This window comes from Syngnathoides biaculeatus, chromosome 4 (assembly GCF_019802595.1).
Source record: "Syngnathoides biaculeatus isolate LvHL_M chromosome 4, ASM1980259v1, whole genome shotgun sequence".
Taxonomy (NCBI): Eukaryota; Metazoa; Chordata; class Actinopteri; order Syngnathiformes; family Syngnathidae; genus Syngnathoides; species Syngnathoides biaculeatus.
In genome coordinates, this window is record NC_084643.1 from 14,534,939 (window position 1) to 14,551,361 (window position 16,423).

Genomic DNA, 16,423 nt, shown 5'->3' on the forward strand with positions numbered 1-16,423 from the left:
TAGCTTGAGGTTCATCAGAACACATTTCGCTTCCTGATTAAAAGTTATTGAAGGGGTTTTACGGATTTTTACCGCATCATTCTTTATGTAGCGTGCCGCTAATTCATTCACACCATCATGGCACCACAAAAGCGTAACTTCTACAGTCTTTGATCATATCCAAAAGTTTGACTTTTTCGCCACTCCATCAGCTCCAGTTTTTTTTTTTTTTTTTTTTTTTTTTGCAATCCGGTGTCCACAAAGCTGTTCTCTTCAGTTTGGGTGCTTTGCTGGCAGCTTTAAGATTAACCACAGCACTTTGGATGCATTTTGAACTATAGCGGTTGTCATGCACACACTCTGTAACAGTCAGACAGGATTTTTCCATTTATAGGCGATATTCCGTCATTTTGAATTGCATAGATAAAAAAAACAAAAATTCTGTTTTTCTGCAATATTCCAAGTGTGACAGAATCCACACTCGTTCATTTTCCAATCTGACTCTTCTACATTCGACCAATGAAAACGGTTGTTGTATACTTGGCAGTTTTTGAGGCCATTTGCAATCACTGTGATTTGATGGGCGCCCGCGCGCCATCGCACTCGCAAATCTGCAGTCGAGCACGAAAAATCACGCTCAAAAAATTTGTTCCAAATAGAAATACACAGATATTGAAAGACTTCGCTTATTTTGTGTAGTCTTGACCAATGAAATTGCGCACATTCTCAGTGCACATGAAAACCGATCCAGCGCAGTGAACCAGAGCCTGACGTCTTATTTTTTATTTTTTTTTTTAATACATGGAAGCACACGGTCTGCTGCTCAGCCTACTTGTACTTCCAAGTTTACCTGACACCGCCCCCTCCGCCTCTTAAAGTGGTGCACTCATAATTAAAAATACTGTCCACCACGAGTGCTTTGGTTAGCAACACAGTCTGGGCAACGTAGGGCAAAGAGATTTAGACATGCTGCTTATGTAGATACCCTCGATAATAATGATGAAAGTGAGGAAAAAAAGGCTGTTGCTTTAATGAATATCGGGGTATGTGAAAGAAAGATTCTCTTTTTTTGAGTAAAAAAGGTCTGGTCTGAAGCCAAAGTAGAAAGTACAGGGTGAGATGGTGTATAATGTTAAAATTCCACCTTGGCACAGCCTGATCAAGGATGAAAGCACAGACAATACAGTGCATCAAAAGCTAATTCTGTATTTTAAATATAGGAGGCAACATAGCATTAACCTTAAAACTGTTTGGGAGCATCATTGAGCTTTCAACATGCATTGCTAAAGATATTCTGCAAGCAATAAGTCAGTTTTACACCAAGAAAAACAGACGGGGATAACATTGTGGGTTAAAAAAAAATAAATGAAACAATTGGAAGCGACCTTTCAAATTTATAGTTCATAGTTGACTTGGTTTAGTTAGCAATGTAATTTTTTGTGTTCTGATGGGTAACCAAACCAAGTTAACTATAACTTGGTTTGGTTAGCAATGTATTCTTTTGACATTTTCATTGTAAGTTTGCAAAAACAAAATTGTTCTTAAAAATGTAATAAAAAGGTGACTGTTGGTAATACACTAAGACGTCATGGTTTGAAGTCATGCATGGGATGGAAGGTTCCCCTGCTTCAACCAGCAGATGTCAAGGCCCGTCTTAAGTTTGCCAATGGCCATTTGGATGATACAGAGGAGTCATGGGACAAAATTTTGTGGTCAGATGAGACCAAAATGGAACTTATTGGTCATAATTCCACAAACTGTGTTTGGAGGAAGTCGAATGATGAGTTCCAACCCAAGAACACCATCCCCACTGTGTAGCATAGGCGTGGTAGCATCATGCTTTGGCGGTGTTTTTCTGCATATGGGACAGGCTGTCGTCCTGTATTAAGGAGAAGATGATCGAGGCCATGGATTGTGTGCTGATCCCTCAAAGCATTGAAGATGGGTCATTGTTGGGTCTTTCAACATGACAATGACCCGAAGCACACAGCAAGGAAAACCAAGGAGTGGCTCCGTAAGAAGCATATCAAGGTTCTGGCAATACTCAGCCAGTCTCCAGACTTAAACCCAATCGAAAATCTTTGGAGGGAGCTCAAACTCTGTGTTTCTCAATGACAGCCCAGAAACCTGTCTGATCTAGAGATCTGTGTAGAAGAGTGGGCCAAAATCCCTCATAGAGTGTGTACAAACCTGGTGAACAACTACAGGAAATATTTGACCCCTGTAATTGAAAACAAAGGCTACTGTACCAAATACCATTGGTTTTCTCAGGTGTTCAAATACTTTTTTGCAGCCGTATCACACAAATAAATCGTTAAAAAAATCACACATTGTGATTGCTGGAGTTTTCGTTTTAGATTATCTCTCTCACTGTGGGGATACACCTACGATGAAAATTTCACTTGCTATACTACTTCCGATAGCAGGTTGTTCAAATACTTATTTTCTTCACGGTACGTCTGATGTTGCTCACAGTGCTCATGGGATTAGTGTGTTTGCTTGGACACGAGGTGAGAGTTCAGAAGCAATTACTAGTAAGAATGTCCATTATCTACTGATATCGTAACATGACGTTAATAATTCTCAAATTCATGCGATTCAATCATTTACAAAAACAACAAATTTTTTTGGGGTAAAGGTATCCATCTAAATAATGAACAGTTATCTTCTTCTTCTTCTTCTTCTTTTCCTTTCGGCTTGTCCCGTTAGGGGTCGGCACAGCGTGTCATCTTTTGCCATCTTCGCCTATCTCCTGCATCTTCCTCTCTAACCCCAACTGCCCTCATGTCTTCCCTCACCACATCCATAAACCTTCTCTTTGGTCTTCCTCTCGCTCTTTTGCCTGGGAGCTCCATCCTCAGCATCCTTCTACCAATATACTCACTCTCTCGCCTCTGAACATGTCCAAACCATCGAAGTCTGCTCTCTCGAATCTTGTCTCCAAAACATCCAGCTTTGGCTGTCCCTCGAATGAGCTCATTTCTAATCCTATCCAACCTGGTCACTCCGCCAGCGAGAACCTCCAACATCTTCATTTCTGCCACCTCCAGTTCAGATTCCTGTTGTTCTTCAGTGCTTCAGTGCCACGTCTCTAATCCGTACATCATGGCCGCCCTCACCACTGTTTTGTAAACTTTGCCCTTCATCCTAGCAGACACTCTTCTGTCACATAACACACACCAGACACCTTTCGCCAGCTGTTCCAACCTGCTTGGACCGTTTCTTCACTTCCTGACCACACTCTCCATTGCTCTGTATTGTTGACCCCAAATATTTGAAGTCGTCCACCCTCGCTATCTCTTCTCCCTGTAGCCTCACTCTTCCCCCTCTACTTTTCTCATTCACGCACATATATTCTTTTTTACTTCGGCTAATCTTCATTCCTCTCCTTTCCAGTGCATGTCTCCATCTTTCCAATTGTTCCTCTGCATGCTCCCTGCTTTCACTGCATATGACAATATCATCTGCGAACATCATGGTCCAAGGGGATTCCAGTCTAACCTCATCTGTCAGCCTATCCATTACCACTGCAAACAGGAAGGGGCTCAGAGCTGATCCCTGATGCAGTCCCACCTCCACCTTAAATTCCTCTGTCACACCTAAGGCACACCTCACCATTGTTCTGCTGCCATCATACATGTCCTGTACTGTTTTAACATACTTCTCTGCCACACCAGACTTACGCATGCAGTACCACAGTTCCTCTCTTGGTACTCTGTCATAGGCTTTCTCTATATCCGCAAAGACACAATGGAGCGCCTTCTGACCTTCTCTGTACTTTTCCACTAGCATCCTCAAGGCAAATAATGCATCTGTGGTACTCTTTCTAGGCATGAAACCATACTGTTGCTCGCAGATACTTACTTCTGTCCTGAGTCTAGCCTCCACTACTCTTTCCCATAACTTCATTGTGTGGCTCAACAACTTTATTCCTCTATAGTTCCCACAGCTCTGAACATCCCCTTTGTTCTTAAAAATGGGAACTGGAACACTTTTCCTCCATTCTTCAGGCATCTTTTCGCCCGCTAGTATTCTGTTGAATAAGTTGGTCAAAAACTCCACAGCCATCTCTCCAAATTGCTTCCATACCTCTACCGGTATGTCATCAGGACCAACTGCCTTTCCATTTTTCATCCTTTGTAGTGCCTTTCTGACTTCCCCCTTAGTAATCATTTCCACTTCCTGGTCCTTCACTCTTGCCTCTTCAACTCTTCCTTCTCTCTCATTTTACACTTGACGCTGTTAATCCTGGGATACATATGTCATGGTAACATTGATTCCCAAACCTTCGAACAATGAGTCCCTGGAACTTATGAAATACAAATACCGTAGTGCTATGGTATGTAAATTTTTAGTACATTTGTTACTCCTTGATCTTCCACCACCATGCTTCACAGTACTTGTTGTTCTTTGGATCTAACTCTACTTTCTTCCTTTTCCAAACTTTACCAGAAAGTTCTGTTTTGGTTTCATCTGACCAGATTACATTCTCCCAATTATAGTATGTGTCATCCAAATGCTCTCCAGCAAACTTCAGACAGGCCTGGACATTGACTTGCTTAAGCAGAGGGAAACATCTGGCACTTGTGGAGTCTGTGGTACCGTCATTTGTTCCTGATTGCATTTGTTACTTTGGTCCGAGCGGTCTGCAGGTCATTCACTATGTCCCTCATTGTGGTTCTGGGAGTTTTGCTCACTGTTTTTGTGATCGTTTTTAACCCCAAGGCATGAGATCTTGCGTCGAGCAATCAGATCAAGGGTAGTCCTCAGTCAGCCCTGTCTTTACTGGTGGAGGACTACAATGATTGACTTTCTAGAACTTGCTCTCATTTCCCGACTGCATCTTTGTTGCGCAGCCACAGTCATCTTTGAGTTTTTTTTTTTTTTAACTCTCTCACCAAGCCTCTTCTCCCCCGGTCACTCAGTTTGGCCAGATGGACAGTTCGCGGAAGGGTTCTGGTCATTTCAAACTTTTTCCATTTAAGGATTATCAGCACCACCGTGCTCTTAGGAAACTTAAGTGGAACAATTTTTTTTTTTTGTAAACTTGGCTGGTTCTGTGCCCTGCCAAAATTCTCATGATTTTCATTTGCTCTGACATGCACTTAGTTGCAAGTTTTGTGTGTGTGTGTATGCACACAGTATCTGTTTTTCTTGTAAATAGGACATTGTTTTCAGTACTGTACTTATGTGTTGCAGGTGAAATTTTCTAAAGACAATGGCTCTACTCAAGTGAGTGCCAGTTGCAGAGTTGCTGGTACTCCCTCCCCTGCCCCTAGTGTAGAGATTCTGATCCCAGACCCACCAGGCCAAGCAACTACATTGGACTCAAGCAAACAAGGGTGAGGCATTCTCCTAAAAAATAGACAATTGGATTATCCTTAATGCTTTTTTACATATTATTTTTACCCCCTAGGGAGACACCTTTGCACGACAAGTCAAATTCCCTTTGTGAACAGTTTATAGTAAGTGATGCCTGTTGTCTGACAGTTAATATGACAGACAAGTAAACATGAAAATAAAATGCATTCTTTCTCCCAATACAGACTACAGATTCCACAAAAGCCAAGCTAATATCTCGTATGGCAAAGATGGGCCACCCTATGTTATCCTTTCTAACATGCCAGCATGAATCAAGTGACTCGGAGTTGGAGGTGAGTTTTAGGTTGTTATAGATTTCTTCTGAAAATATGGTTCTGTAACGAAGAGCCACGAATCGTAATAAGTTCCAAAAAAGTCCATTAACACCGTATTTGACATTCAGTGACTATGTGATGTTATTTTGTTTGTATGCTTCATTTTTGTATCTATAAGTGGTTTATTTGTGGTAGGAAAAAACTATGTACCCACTGTGAAATATGGAGGATGACCTGTCATTCTGGGGCTGCTTTGCTATATTTGGCAAACGGTGTGTTGAATTCATACAGGGTGCAGTAACTATCCAAACATTCTGGACGAAAATGTATGAGAAAGCTAACTCGTGGTTTTAGTCCTCCAACAGAATTATAACTGAAACATAACTGAAACCAAACATCTTATACAGTGAAGAAAATAAGTATTTGAACACCCTGCGATATTGCAAGTTCTCCCACTTAGAAATCATGGAGGGGTCTGAAATTTTCATTGAAGGGGCATGCCCACTGTGAGAGAGATAATCTAAAATGAAAAATCCAGCAATCACAATGTATGATTATTTTAACGATTTGTGTAAAACAGCTGCAATTAAGTATTTGAACACCTATCAGCTAGAATTCTGACCCTCAAAAACCTGTTAGTCCGCCTTTAAAAATCCACCTCTACTCCATGTATTATCCTGAATCAGATCCACCTATGTGAGATCGTTAGCTGCATAAAGACACCTGTCCACCCCATACAATCGGTAAGACTCAAACTTCTTACATGGCCAAGACCATAAAGCTGTCCTAAGGCACTAGAGAAAAAAATTGTATAACTCCACACGGCTGGAAAGGGCTACGGAGAAATTGCCAAGCAGCTTGGTGAAAAAAGGTCCACTGTTGGAGCAATCATTAGAAAATGGAAGAAGCTAAACATGACTGTCAATCTCAATTGGAGTGGAGCTCCATGCAAGATATCACCGCGTGTGGTCACAATGATCTATAGAAAGGTGAGGAATCAGCCCAGGACTACACGACAGAACTTGGTCAATGACCTGAAAAGAGGTGGGACCACCATTTCCAAGTTGAATGTTGGTAATACACTAAGACGTCACTTCGTGGGGACCAGAGCTGGGACCACCGTTTCCAAGGGAATTGTTGGTAAGACACTAAGAAATGGTTTGAAATCATGCATGCCACGGAAGGTTCCCTTGCTTAAACCAGCACATGTCAAGGCCCGTCTTAAGTTTGCCAATGACCATTTGAAATCCAAGCAAAATCTGGATATGTGCCAGCTTTCTGAGCCAAACCGAAAGAAACTTCTTTTTTCCCGCCCCTGACGTCGCCGGTGCTTGGCATTATAGACCATTCGTTCTAGCTAAGCCAAGAGGCCGACTTTTTCTGCACCAAAACTGAGAAAACACACCCAAACTTGTCCTTCTTTATTCTCCCGTGGGGTCAACCTAACAGGATAAAGCTGTGGCTATCACAATTGAGGCTTATTCATCAGCGGGGAAATTTTCACGTATTTAATCATTACTGGTTATTAGCCGCTAAGTTATAGCCTCTCGTGCTGGTACGGTAAAGCATCAACATACGTTACGAGGGTGGCGGAACTGTTCAATCCAAGACCTCTGTGTGGAGTTTGCATGTTCTCCCCGTGTCTGTGTGTGTGTAAACTTGCCTCCTACCCATTGACAGCTGGGATAGGCTCCTGCACACCTTTGACCATTGTGTGGCCAAGAAATTGGATTGATCGATATATACGTGTCACACTTACTATTACTATTATTATTTACGGCGATCCACGCGTGCAACAGTCCAACCCCCAACCCGCCCGCCGCCAGTGGATCGCGAGAAGCTTTGGTGCTTGAAAAGTTTTTGTGTTAAAATAAAGTCTGGCCACCTGCTATATATTCTCTACATCTAAACCAACTCAGAAAAGCATCAAATCTCGGTGGTCCGCAACATGGGACTGTTTTTGTTCGTTGTCACGTCCTTCCCAACAAGTCGAATTCCCCTTGTGTGTTCTGGCTCAAACGCTTGAACATTGTACATTGTTATTTTTATTTTGTTTGCTTAATGGTTGGTACGGTCATAACACGGAGCATCAACTCGCTTTGCTAGCTCTCAGAACACGACACTTCCCGGTTACTATTTACAGTGATCCGATTTTGCTTTGTAGGAAGGGTTATAAATGTCAACTGTTTTTTATCTGCGCCGCTTGAAGGGAATCTTTTTCTATTTGGGAGAGCATGGCCTCCTTTGTCTTTTGGTAGTTGGAGAGTCTTATAAGGAATTCTTGGTCTCTTGCTCTGCCAAAAAATCTTGATATTAAGTTGTCTAATTCTCAAAATGGCCCTTTTGGGACCTCTACTGGTATATTTTGGAACAGACAAAATAATCTGGGTAGCACGTTCATTTTTATTGTTTCCACCCTCTGTCTTAATCCTGTCCAAAGACAGAGACAAAATTGTACAACTCCAACAGTGTTCTGCACATGGAACACAACGACTCTGCTGTACTAAGGAGAGGATGACCGCGGCCATGTATTGTGAGATTTTGGGGAACAACCTCTTACCCTCAGTCAGATCATTGAAGGTGGGTCGTGGCTGGGTCTTTCAACATGACAATGACCCAAAGCACACAGCCAGAAAAACCAAGGAATGGCTCCGTAAGAAGTATATCAACGTCCTGACGTGGTCTAGCCAGTCTCCAGACTTAAATCCAATCGAAAACCTTTGGAGGGAGCTGAAACTCTGTGTTTCTCAGTGACAGCCTGGAAACCTATCTGTTCTAGAGAAGATCTGTGTGGAGGAGTGTGCCAAAATCCCTCCTACAGTGTTGGCAAACCTGGTGAACAAGTACAGGAAACTGATGACTTCTGTAATTGCAAACAAAGGTGACTGTACCAAATAACATTGGTTTTCTTAGGTGTTCATATACTTATTAGCAACTGTATCACACAAATAAATCGTTAAAAAAATCATACATTGTGGTTTCTGTATTTTGGCTTTTAGATTATCTCACTGTGGACATGCACCTACGATGAAAATTTCAAACCCCTCCATGATTTCTAAGTGGGAGAAATTGCAAAATAGCAGAGTGTTTAAATACTCATTTTCTTCACTGTAATACATTTTGTTGATGCCATTATTAATAGGTTAAAGTTGACATTAACTCATACATGCACAGCGCTAGCTAGCTAGTTAGGTTAGAACAGGAGTTTCAGACTCGTGGTCGACCAACTGCGGCCCTCGGGACAATAGTTTGCCGCCTCTGTCTTAATATGAGAGATAAATTTTAGTGCGGCCTGCAAGTTTAATATGAATGACACTTGTCGTATATGGAGCTCAACAAACCAATCACTGTGAGGTATATGGCTCTTGAGGGCAGGACATCCGCCGAGCTTATTGCGTACTTGCGACATTAGACGAGAGCTCGAGACACAGTCAAGATCAGTACGTTTAAGCCTCACCCCCTTAACTCGCTTGCGTGCTCAGTACATCCAATGCCTCACCGCCTTCACCCGCTCGCACTCTCATTCATTCCTTCAATCAACTTGGCAGAAGAGGAGCCGTGAAGCCACTGACTCATATCATTCGTGTGGACGCCTGTGAACACTGAAACTTGAACGCAACACTGACTCCAAGTGGAATTATTACAAAGCCCCAAACGTGTCTTTTTCAAAGCCTGGAGTGAAGCGAAAGGTGGGTGATGAGCGCAGACAATTTCAGGAAAAGTGAGGAGTGCAATATTTCTTTGTTGAGCATGGGGCTCTGATTTGGACTGAGAAAGTTGTGGTGCACAAGGAATACAATTTGAAACGTCACTACACAACTAGACATGCTGAGGAGTATGAAAAATTCCAGGGAGATGAGAGAGCCAACCAGGTTGCCAATCTTAAAATAGATCTTCTGAGGCAACAACGTTTATTTAAGAAAGCAACCAAAGAGAATAATGCAGCAGTTGAAGCAAGCTACGTGGTCAGTGAGATGATTGCTAAAGCAGAAAAGCCATTCACAGAAGGTGAAGTTGTCAAAAAGTGCATGTTACAGGCTGCAAATACTGACTGTCCAGAAAAGAGAGGTCAGTTTAGCAACATCAGTCTTTCTGCCAACATTGTGGCAGAGCGCATTTCTAAGCTTCATTGTGTGAGAAAGCAAAATGTTTCAGTGTATATTCAGTCGCTCTTGATGAAACCACAGACCTCACAGACACTTCCCACCTCACCATATATATCTGTGGTGTTGATGACAATTTTGAAGCAATGGAGGAGTTGGTCACAGTAATTCCACTGCATGGTCAGACCATCGCTCAGGAGATATTTCACCAGCTGTGTGATGCCATTGAGAATGCTGGTTTGCCATGGAAGAGGTTTTTTGTAATAACCACTGATGGAGCTCCATCAATAACGGAGGAAAAATTGATTGGTGGCACTTGTTCAAATGAAACTGGAAGAGAGGGTCTAGAGGAGGCCATAGCTCTGCACTGCATTATCCATCAGCTGGCCCTTTGCAGCAGACGCCTGAAGTTTGACAATGTGATGTCTGTCGTTGTGAAATGCATCAACCGAATCAGATCCAGGGGCTTTAAAGCACAGATGGTTCTGTGCTTTTTTTTCCAAGGAAATTGAGTGAGGATATTGGAATGCGCTCTACTTCACCGAGGTACAATTGGCTCAGCAGGGGAAATGTATTGAAGAGATTTTTTTTTTTGGGAGTTGAGAGCAGAAGTGAAAGCCTTAATTGAGAAGGATGGGGTGGCTGTTCCTATGCTAAGTGATCCTAAATGGGACAGGGACTTAGCTTTTCTTATCACACATGAGCTTAATGTACTGAACAAGAAGTTACAAGGCCAGGGGAAACTTGCCAGTGCTGCCTATGAAGACGTGAGGGCATTCACCACAAAACTTGCAATATGGGAAGCCCAGCTCTCTCAGGAAAAACCTTTGCCATTTCCCAGCATGCAAGGCACTCCTTGGTGCATGCACACAATTCATGCTGACATGTATTTAACTTCAATAAGTCCAAGTACAGGTCCAGACTTACTGATGAGCATCTTCAAACCCGACTGAAGGTCTCCACTGCTTCCTTCCTCAAGCCAAATGTGGCTCAGCTACAGTGAAGAAACTAAGTATTTGAACACCCTGCTATATTGCAAGTTCTCAGACCTAGAAATCATGGAGGGTTCTGAAATTTTCATCATAGGTGCATGTCCAATGTGAGAGAGATCATTTAAATTTATGATTTTTTTTTAACGATTTATATGTGTGACACAGCTACAAAGAAGTATTTGATTACCTGTCTATCAGCTATAATTCTGACCCTCAAAGACCTGTTAGTCTATCTAAAAGGAAAAATCCAGAAATCACAATGTAGGATTTTTTTTTTTTTTTTTAAACCAATTTATATGTGTGATACAGCTGCAAATGATTATTTGAACACCTATGAAAATCAATGTTAATATTTGGTTCAGTAGCCTCTGTTAGCAATTACAGAGGTCAAACGTTTCCTGTGGTTGTTTATCAGGTTTGTACATACTGCAGGAGGGATTTTGGCCCACTCCTCCACGCAGATCTTCTCTAGATCAGACAGGTTTCCGGGCTGTCACTGAGAAACATGGAGTTTCAGCTCCTTCCAAAGATTTTCGATTGGGTTGAAGTCTGGAGACTGGCTAGACCACGTCAGGACCTTGATATACTTCTTACGGAGCCACTCCTTGTTTTCCTGGCTGTGTCATCGGGTCATTGTCATGTTGAAGGACCCAGTCCCGACCCATCTTCAATGCTGTGACTGAGGGAAAGAGGTTGTTCCCCAAAATCTCACCAATCATGGCTGCGGTCATCCTCTCCTTGTTTTTGGGATTGGACTCATCATTCGTCTTCCTCCAAACACCATGAGTAGAATTTTGACCAAATGCGAATTTTGGTCTCATCTGACCACAAAACTTTGTCCCATGACTCCTCTGTATCATCCAAATGGTCATTGGCAAACTTAAGACGGGCCTTGACATGTGCTGGTTTAAGCAAGGGAACCTTCCGTGGCATGCATGATTTCAAACCATTTCTTAGTGTCTTACCAACAATTCCCTTGGAAACGGTGGTCCCAGCTCTGGTCCCCACGAAGTGACGTCTTAGTGTATTACCAACATTCAACTTGGAAATGGTGGTCCCACCTCTTTTCAGGTCATTGACCAAGTTCTGTCGTGTAGTCCTGGGCTGATTCCTCACCTTTCTATAGATCATTGTGACCACACGCGGTGATATCTTGCATGGAGCTCCACTCCAATTGAGATTGACAGTCATGTTTAGCTTCTTCCATTTTCTAATGATTGCTCCAACAGTGGACCTTTTTTCACCAAGCTGCTTGGCAATTTCTCCGTAGCCCTTTCCAGCCGTGTGGAGTTATACAATTTTTTTCTCTAGTGCCTTAGGACAGCTTTATGGTCTTGGCCATGATAGAAGTTTGAGTCTTACCGATTGTATGGGGTGGACAGGTGTCTTTATGCAGCTAACGACCTCACACAGGTGCATCTGATTCAGGATAATACATGGAGTGGAGGTGGACTTTTTTAAAGGTGGACTAATAGGTCTTTGAGGGTCAGAATTATAGCTGATAGACAGGTATTCAAATACTTATTTGTAGCTGTGTCACACATATAAATCGTTAAAAAAATCATAAATTGTGATTTCTGGATTTTTCTTATTAAATGATCTCTCTCACAGTGGACATGTACCTACAATGACAATTTCAGACCCCTCCATGATTTCTTAGTGGGAGACCCTGCAATATTCACTGTATGTGAGAAGAAGCACTGCCAGGTTTCTACCTGCAAGTGAAGCCATGTTTAGAACAGTTCATGTTCAATGTTCCATTCATGTTCAGAAAGTTAAAGGTAAAATATTTATTCATATAATATTTATTTATTTTCATTTTATTTTATATTTAAAAAAAAAATAAAGATATTTGAGAACATTGGAATGTTTTTAGCAGGGTTTTTCTTGTAGAAATCCTGATGCGGCCCAGCCTCACCCAGAATCTGCCTCTAGCAGCCCCCAATTGAAATGAGTTCGAGATCCCTGGTTAAGAGTATCCCACTGTGTGTGTTAGCTTCCACCATCAATTTAATTTTAGCTTGCTCAGGAGAGGTTCGATATTTACAAATGAAGTCGTTATAAGTTCATACCTGCATATGAGGCATAATTTCTATTGTAGTTCATGGTGTTGTCCAGCCTACTGACTAGCTGATGCTCAGACTTATAACAGACACTTTTGAGCAAGAAGCAACCGATGCGGCAAAGATTTTGTGCTCCTGTTGTGAAAGGGCCAAATCCGAAACAACCATCTTGGTGCTGTTCTAAGGAAGGTACCATTTTAAATCAGGGTATTACTAAAATGCTATGTTATATTGGTAGTTTTATTGACTAATTTAATGAATTTAAAAACTTGACTCAAGTTTCACCCGTATAACTGTATGATAAACATTTTTGGGTACATTTCAAGATGTTTTGGAGATGCATTATCTGCTGTCTTTTTATTATCTTCTCACTAAAACTTTTAATGAACCACGGTGAATGAATTAATTCCATTTGGTTGTTTAAGAGTTTGGAATGTCTAATTTCAAACAAATTATCTTATCTAGACAAAAATATGTGTTCAACTGTACCGTAAAATGCATAACCTTTTCGATGTTTTACCAAAAAATATAAGGGTTTAGGAATTAAAGTACGTGAACTTTGACCTAGTTTCCCGTGTCTAAAAAAAAAAATGCGTATGGCTGACCTCTGATGTCACTACAGTAAACATATCGTACTGCAGGTAGTTTCTCGTACAATCACAGGCAGATCTATCGCGCTGTACAATGAACGGGCGGTCACGTACCCATTTACTAAATACACAGCGTTTCCATATTATTAAAACAAAACCGAAAACTTCGTATATACATTCAGGATATCGAAGCCTTTACTATTTATCAGTTTATGACGAACGAAACCAAACAAGAACTTCACAAATGCTTACCAGTCTTTGTTTCCAACACGAGGCATATCCTTCTCCCTGTGTGCTCGGCACTTTCTTCAGGGCCAGCCATTTCGTCTGCATTTGAGTGTGCATGCGCTCTAATTGGCTCAAATTGATCACCTAAAATAAAAGTTTCCTTCTTAACGGATTTCAGATTTGAAATCTGCATAAAAAAACTAATATTCACCAAAAGGTGCATTGGGGGAACTTCCATACACTTTACTGTACAGTAGAACTTCAACTGACAAACTTGATTCATGCTGGGGTCTGTATGGAAACTCAAGCAATTTTTCCCATTTGAATGTATCAGTGATGAAACGCCTGCGGATTTTTCCGGAATTCCAGATTTTTAAATTTTCATGAAAATTGTTCCGGATAATTGCCTAAAATAATCTGGATATGAGTTGACAACATTGAACGAACATGCGTTTGAGTTCGTTGTTTGGCTTTCACGAGCGTGGCCACGTTGAGGCACTAACACTAGTAACAGTAACACCCCCCTGACTGTGTGTGTGTGTGTGTGTGTGGTGTGTGTGTGTGTATATATATATATATATATATATATATATATATATATATTAAAGGCAACTGATTATACTATTAGTACTACTAGATCTATATGTAAGATAGTGAGCAATGTCGTCGAATGCATCAGTACAACGCGACGTCAGAAGTTTGAGACTTAAACGTTAATAGTAATTACTACAGATCAACTTCTTTACATGTTTTGCTGTACGGTGTAGAAATTATAGGATATATTTTCGTGTATATTCTATATCTATACGATATGTATGATGTGGGGAAAAAGGACAATTTTAGATGTTTACTGAATAGTTCACTTAATTCATTTGTCTTGAGATAAGATTGGGTGGGGGGAAAAAAAATTCTTGGGGAACATCTGCCCAATATTTTTTTTGGTCAGAACTTAGAAATTTTACTTTACTTTTTGTCTGAATTTTGTTCAGTTATGGCCAGAATGCACCACAGCCATCATTTTTTTTCCAAAATTTCACGGGGGCATGCCCCCAAACCCCCCCAAGTGCTCACATTTGTATTTTCGGGAATTTTCACAAAAGTCCACTTTCATCTGTAATGTATGGAAATAGAATGAATCAATTCTAGTCTTACAGTCGCCTTTGCGTCAGAAGCGTAGTATCCGGCAGGGAGTATTTTTCCCCAGGATCCTCCCAACAAGCTGGCAGATGCCACCAGAAATTTGGCATTTGTAGTGCTTTCTCACGTTGTACTCTCTTGGAAGTTGCTGTCCTGCAAAGATTTTGATTACCCCTGGTTTAAAGCCTCTCCTTGTTGAAAATCCTTAATTCAACACCCAGTAGTTTATTTTGTATTTACAGTTTTTGACACTCTCATCTCATTTTGTGCAGGATAACACCAACAGTAGAGCCAAGGATCTGCTTGTTGCACAGTCTTGTGTGGAGATTTCTACTGCTACCCCACTTCAGGCACATGGTAACCTTTATTCTGCTCAGTCAGTCATTCACCCGGCCTTGCAGAATCTAAAATAATTTAGAGTGGAAGCTCGATTTAAACGACAAATGGGTGGTTGGGCTGGAGAGAAGTAATCCGTTGCAGCGGATCTTATTGAAGCTTACTTAGTTTTTTTTTTTTTTGTCGACCCATATGCCACCCATATTACAGTACAAGATTTTTCCTTTTTGACCATACTTTTTGAAAATATTGACCATGAAAAATTTGACAGTTTTCAAATATTGCCATGTTTTTAAAATAAATCAAAAGATTAAGAAAATTATCACAAATGAAATTTACTGGGACCTTATGCAAGTAAAGAGGAATGAGTCGTGATCACGCAGATTTAAGTAATATTGCACCAAGGCATTGCAAAATAGGATGTGTATTTTAATTAATAAGATTTTTCCTTTTTTTGTGGTCTAAAATGCCCAGTACAGTGCAAAGTTGTTATAAGTACATGCATAAAAAGCTTGAAAATGTTCGAAAGGTTTACCATTTTATCCAAACTTTCCATACTGGTGTGCATGTTGTCACAGTAACTTGTGGCAAGTCAAGGCTGGTTGATTTCATGCCATAAGAAATTAATGTGCTTCCGATTTCCAAAATCGGTTAAGATTAGATGCCATAAATCAGTGGTCTCGAACCTTTTTTGCACCTCTGACCGGTTTTGTGTAGGCATTATTTTTCATGGACTAGCTGTCAAGGTGTGTCGCGCATATACAGTCCTTTGTGAAAGTATTTGGCCCCCTTGACCTTTTCAACCTTTCGACACATTTCAGGCTTCAAACATAAAGATATAATTTTTTTTTTTTTTGTCAAGAATCAACAACAAGTGGGACACAATCGTGAAGTGGAATGAAATTTATTGGATATTTTATACTTTTTTAACAAGTAAAAAAATAAAAACTGGGGCGTGCAATATAATTCGGCCCTTTTACTTTCAGTGCAGCAAACTCACTCCAGAAGTTCAGTGAGGATCTCTGAATGATCTAATGTTGACTGGTGATAATAAATAGAATCCACCTGTGTGTAAACAAGTCTCCGTATAAATGCACCTGCTCTGTGATAGTCTCAGGGTTCTGTTAAAGTTCGTGTCCAACCTGGTGTACATGTTTTCATATGCCTCTTGTTTAGTCTTTGCCATCTCTACCTTTGTCCTACGTCGCACCTCAATGTACTCCTTTCGCCTCTCCTCAGTCCTCTGTGTCCCACTTCTTCTTCGCTAATCTCTTTCCTTTTATGACTTCCTGTATTTTGGGGTTCCACCACTAAGTCTCCTTCTCCCCTTTCCTACCAGAAGACACACCAAGTACAGTG

General features: G+C 41.0%; 1 protein-coding gene across 17 annotated transcripts in view; it reads left to right on the forward strand.

Moving 5' to 3' along the window:
* LOC133499991 (ubiquinol-cytochrome-c reductase complex assembly factor 3-like) overlaps positions 1-16,423 on the forward strand; it is a 124,706-nt gene that overhangs the window by 35,251 nt on the left and 73,032 nt on the right. For all 17 annotated transcript variants that reach the window (XR_009794807.1, XR_009794808.1, XR_009794806.1 and 14 more), the window contains 4 exons: positions 5,179-5,321; positions 5,396-5,444; positions 5,526-5,633; positions 15,001-15,085. Coding sequence is in view for 14 of the 17 variants with exons in the window: in XM_061818494.1 (XP_061674478.1) it covers positions 5,179-5,321; positions 5,396-5,444; positions 5,526-5,633; positions 15,001-15,085 (385 nt within the window). In the remaining 3 variants the exon portion in view is untranslated. The remainder of the gene's footprint in view (positions 1-5,178; positions 5,322-5,395; positions 5,445-5,525; positions 5,634-15,000; positions 15,086-16,423) is intronic.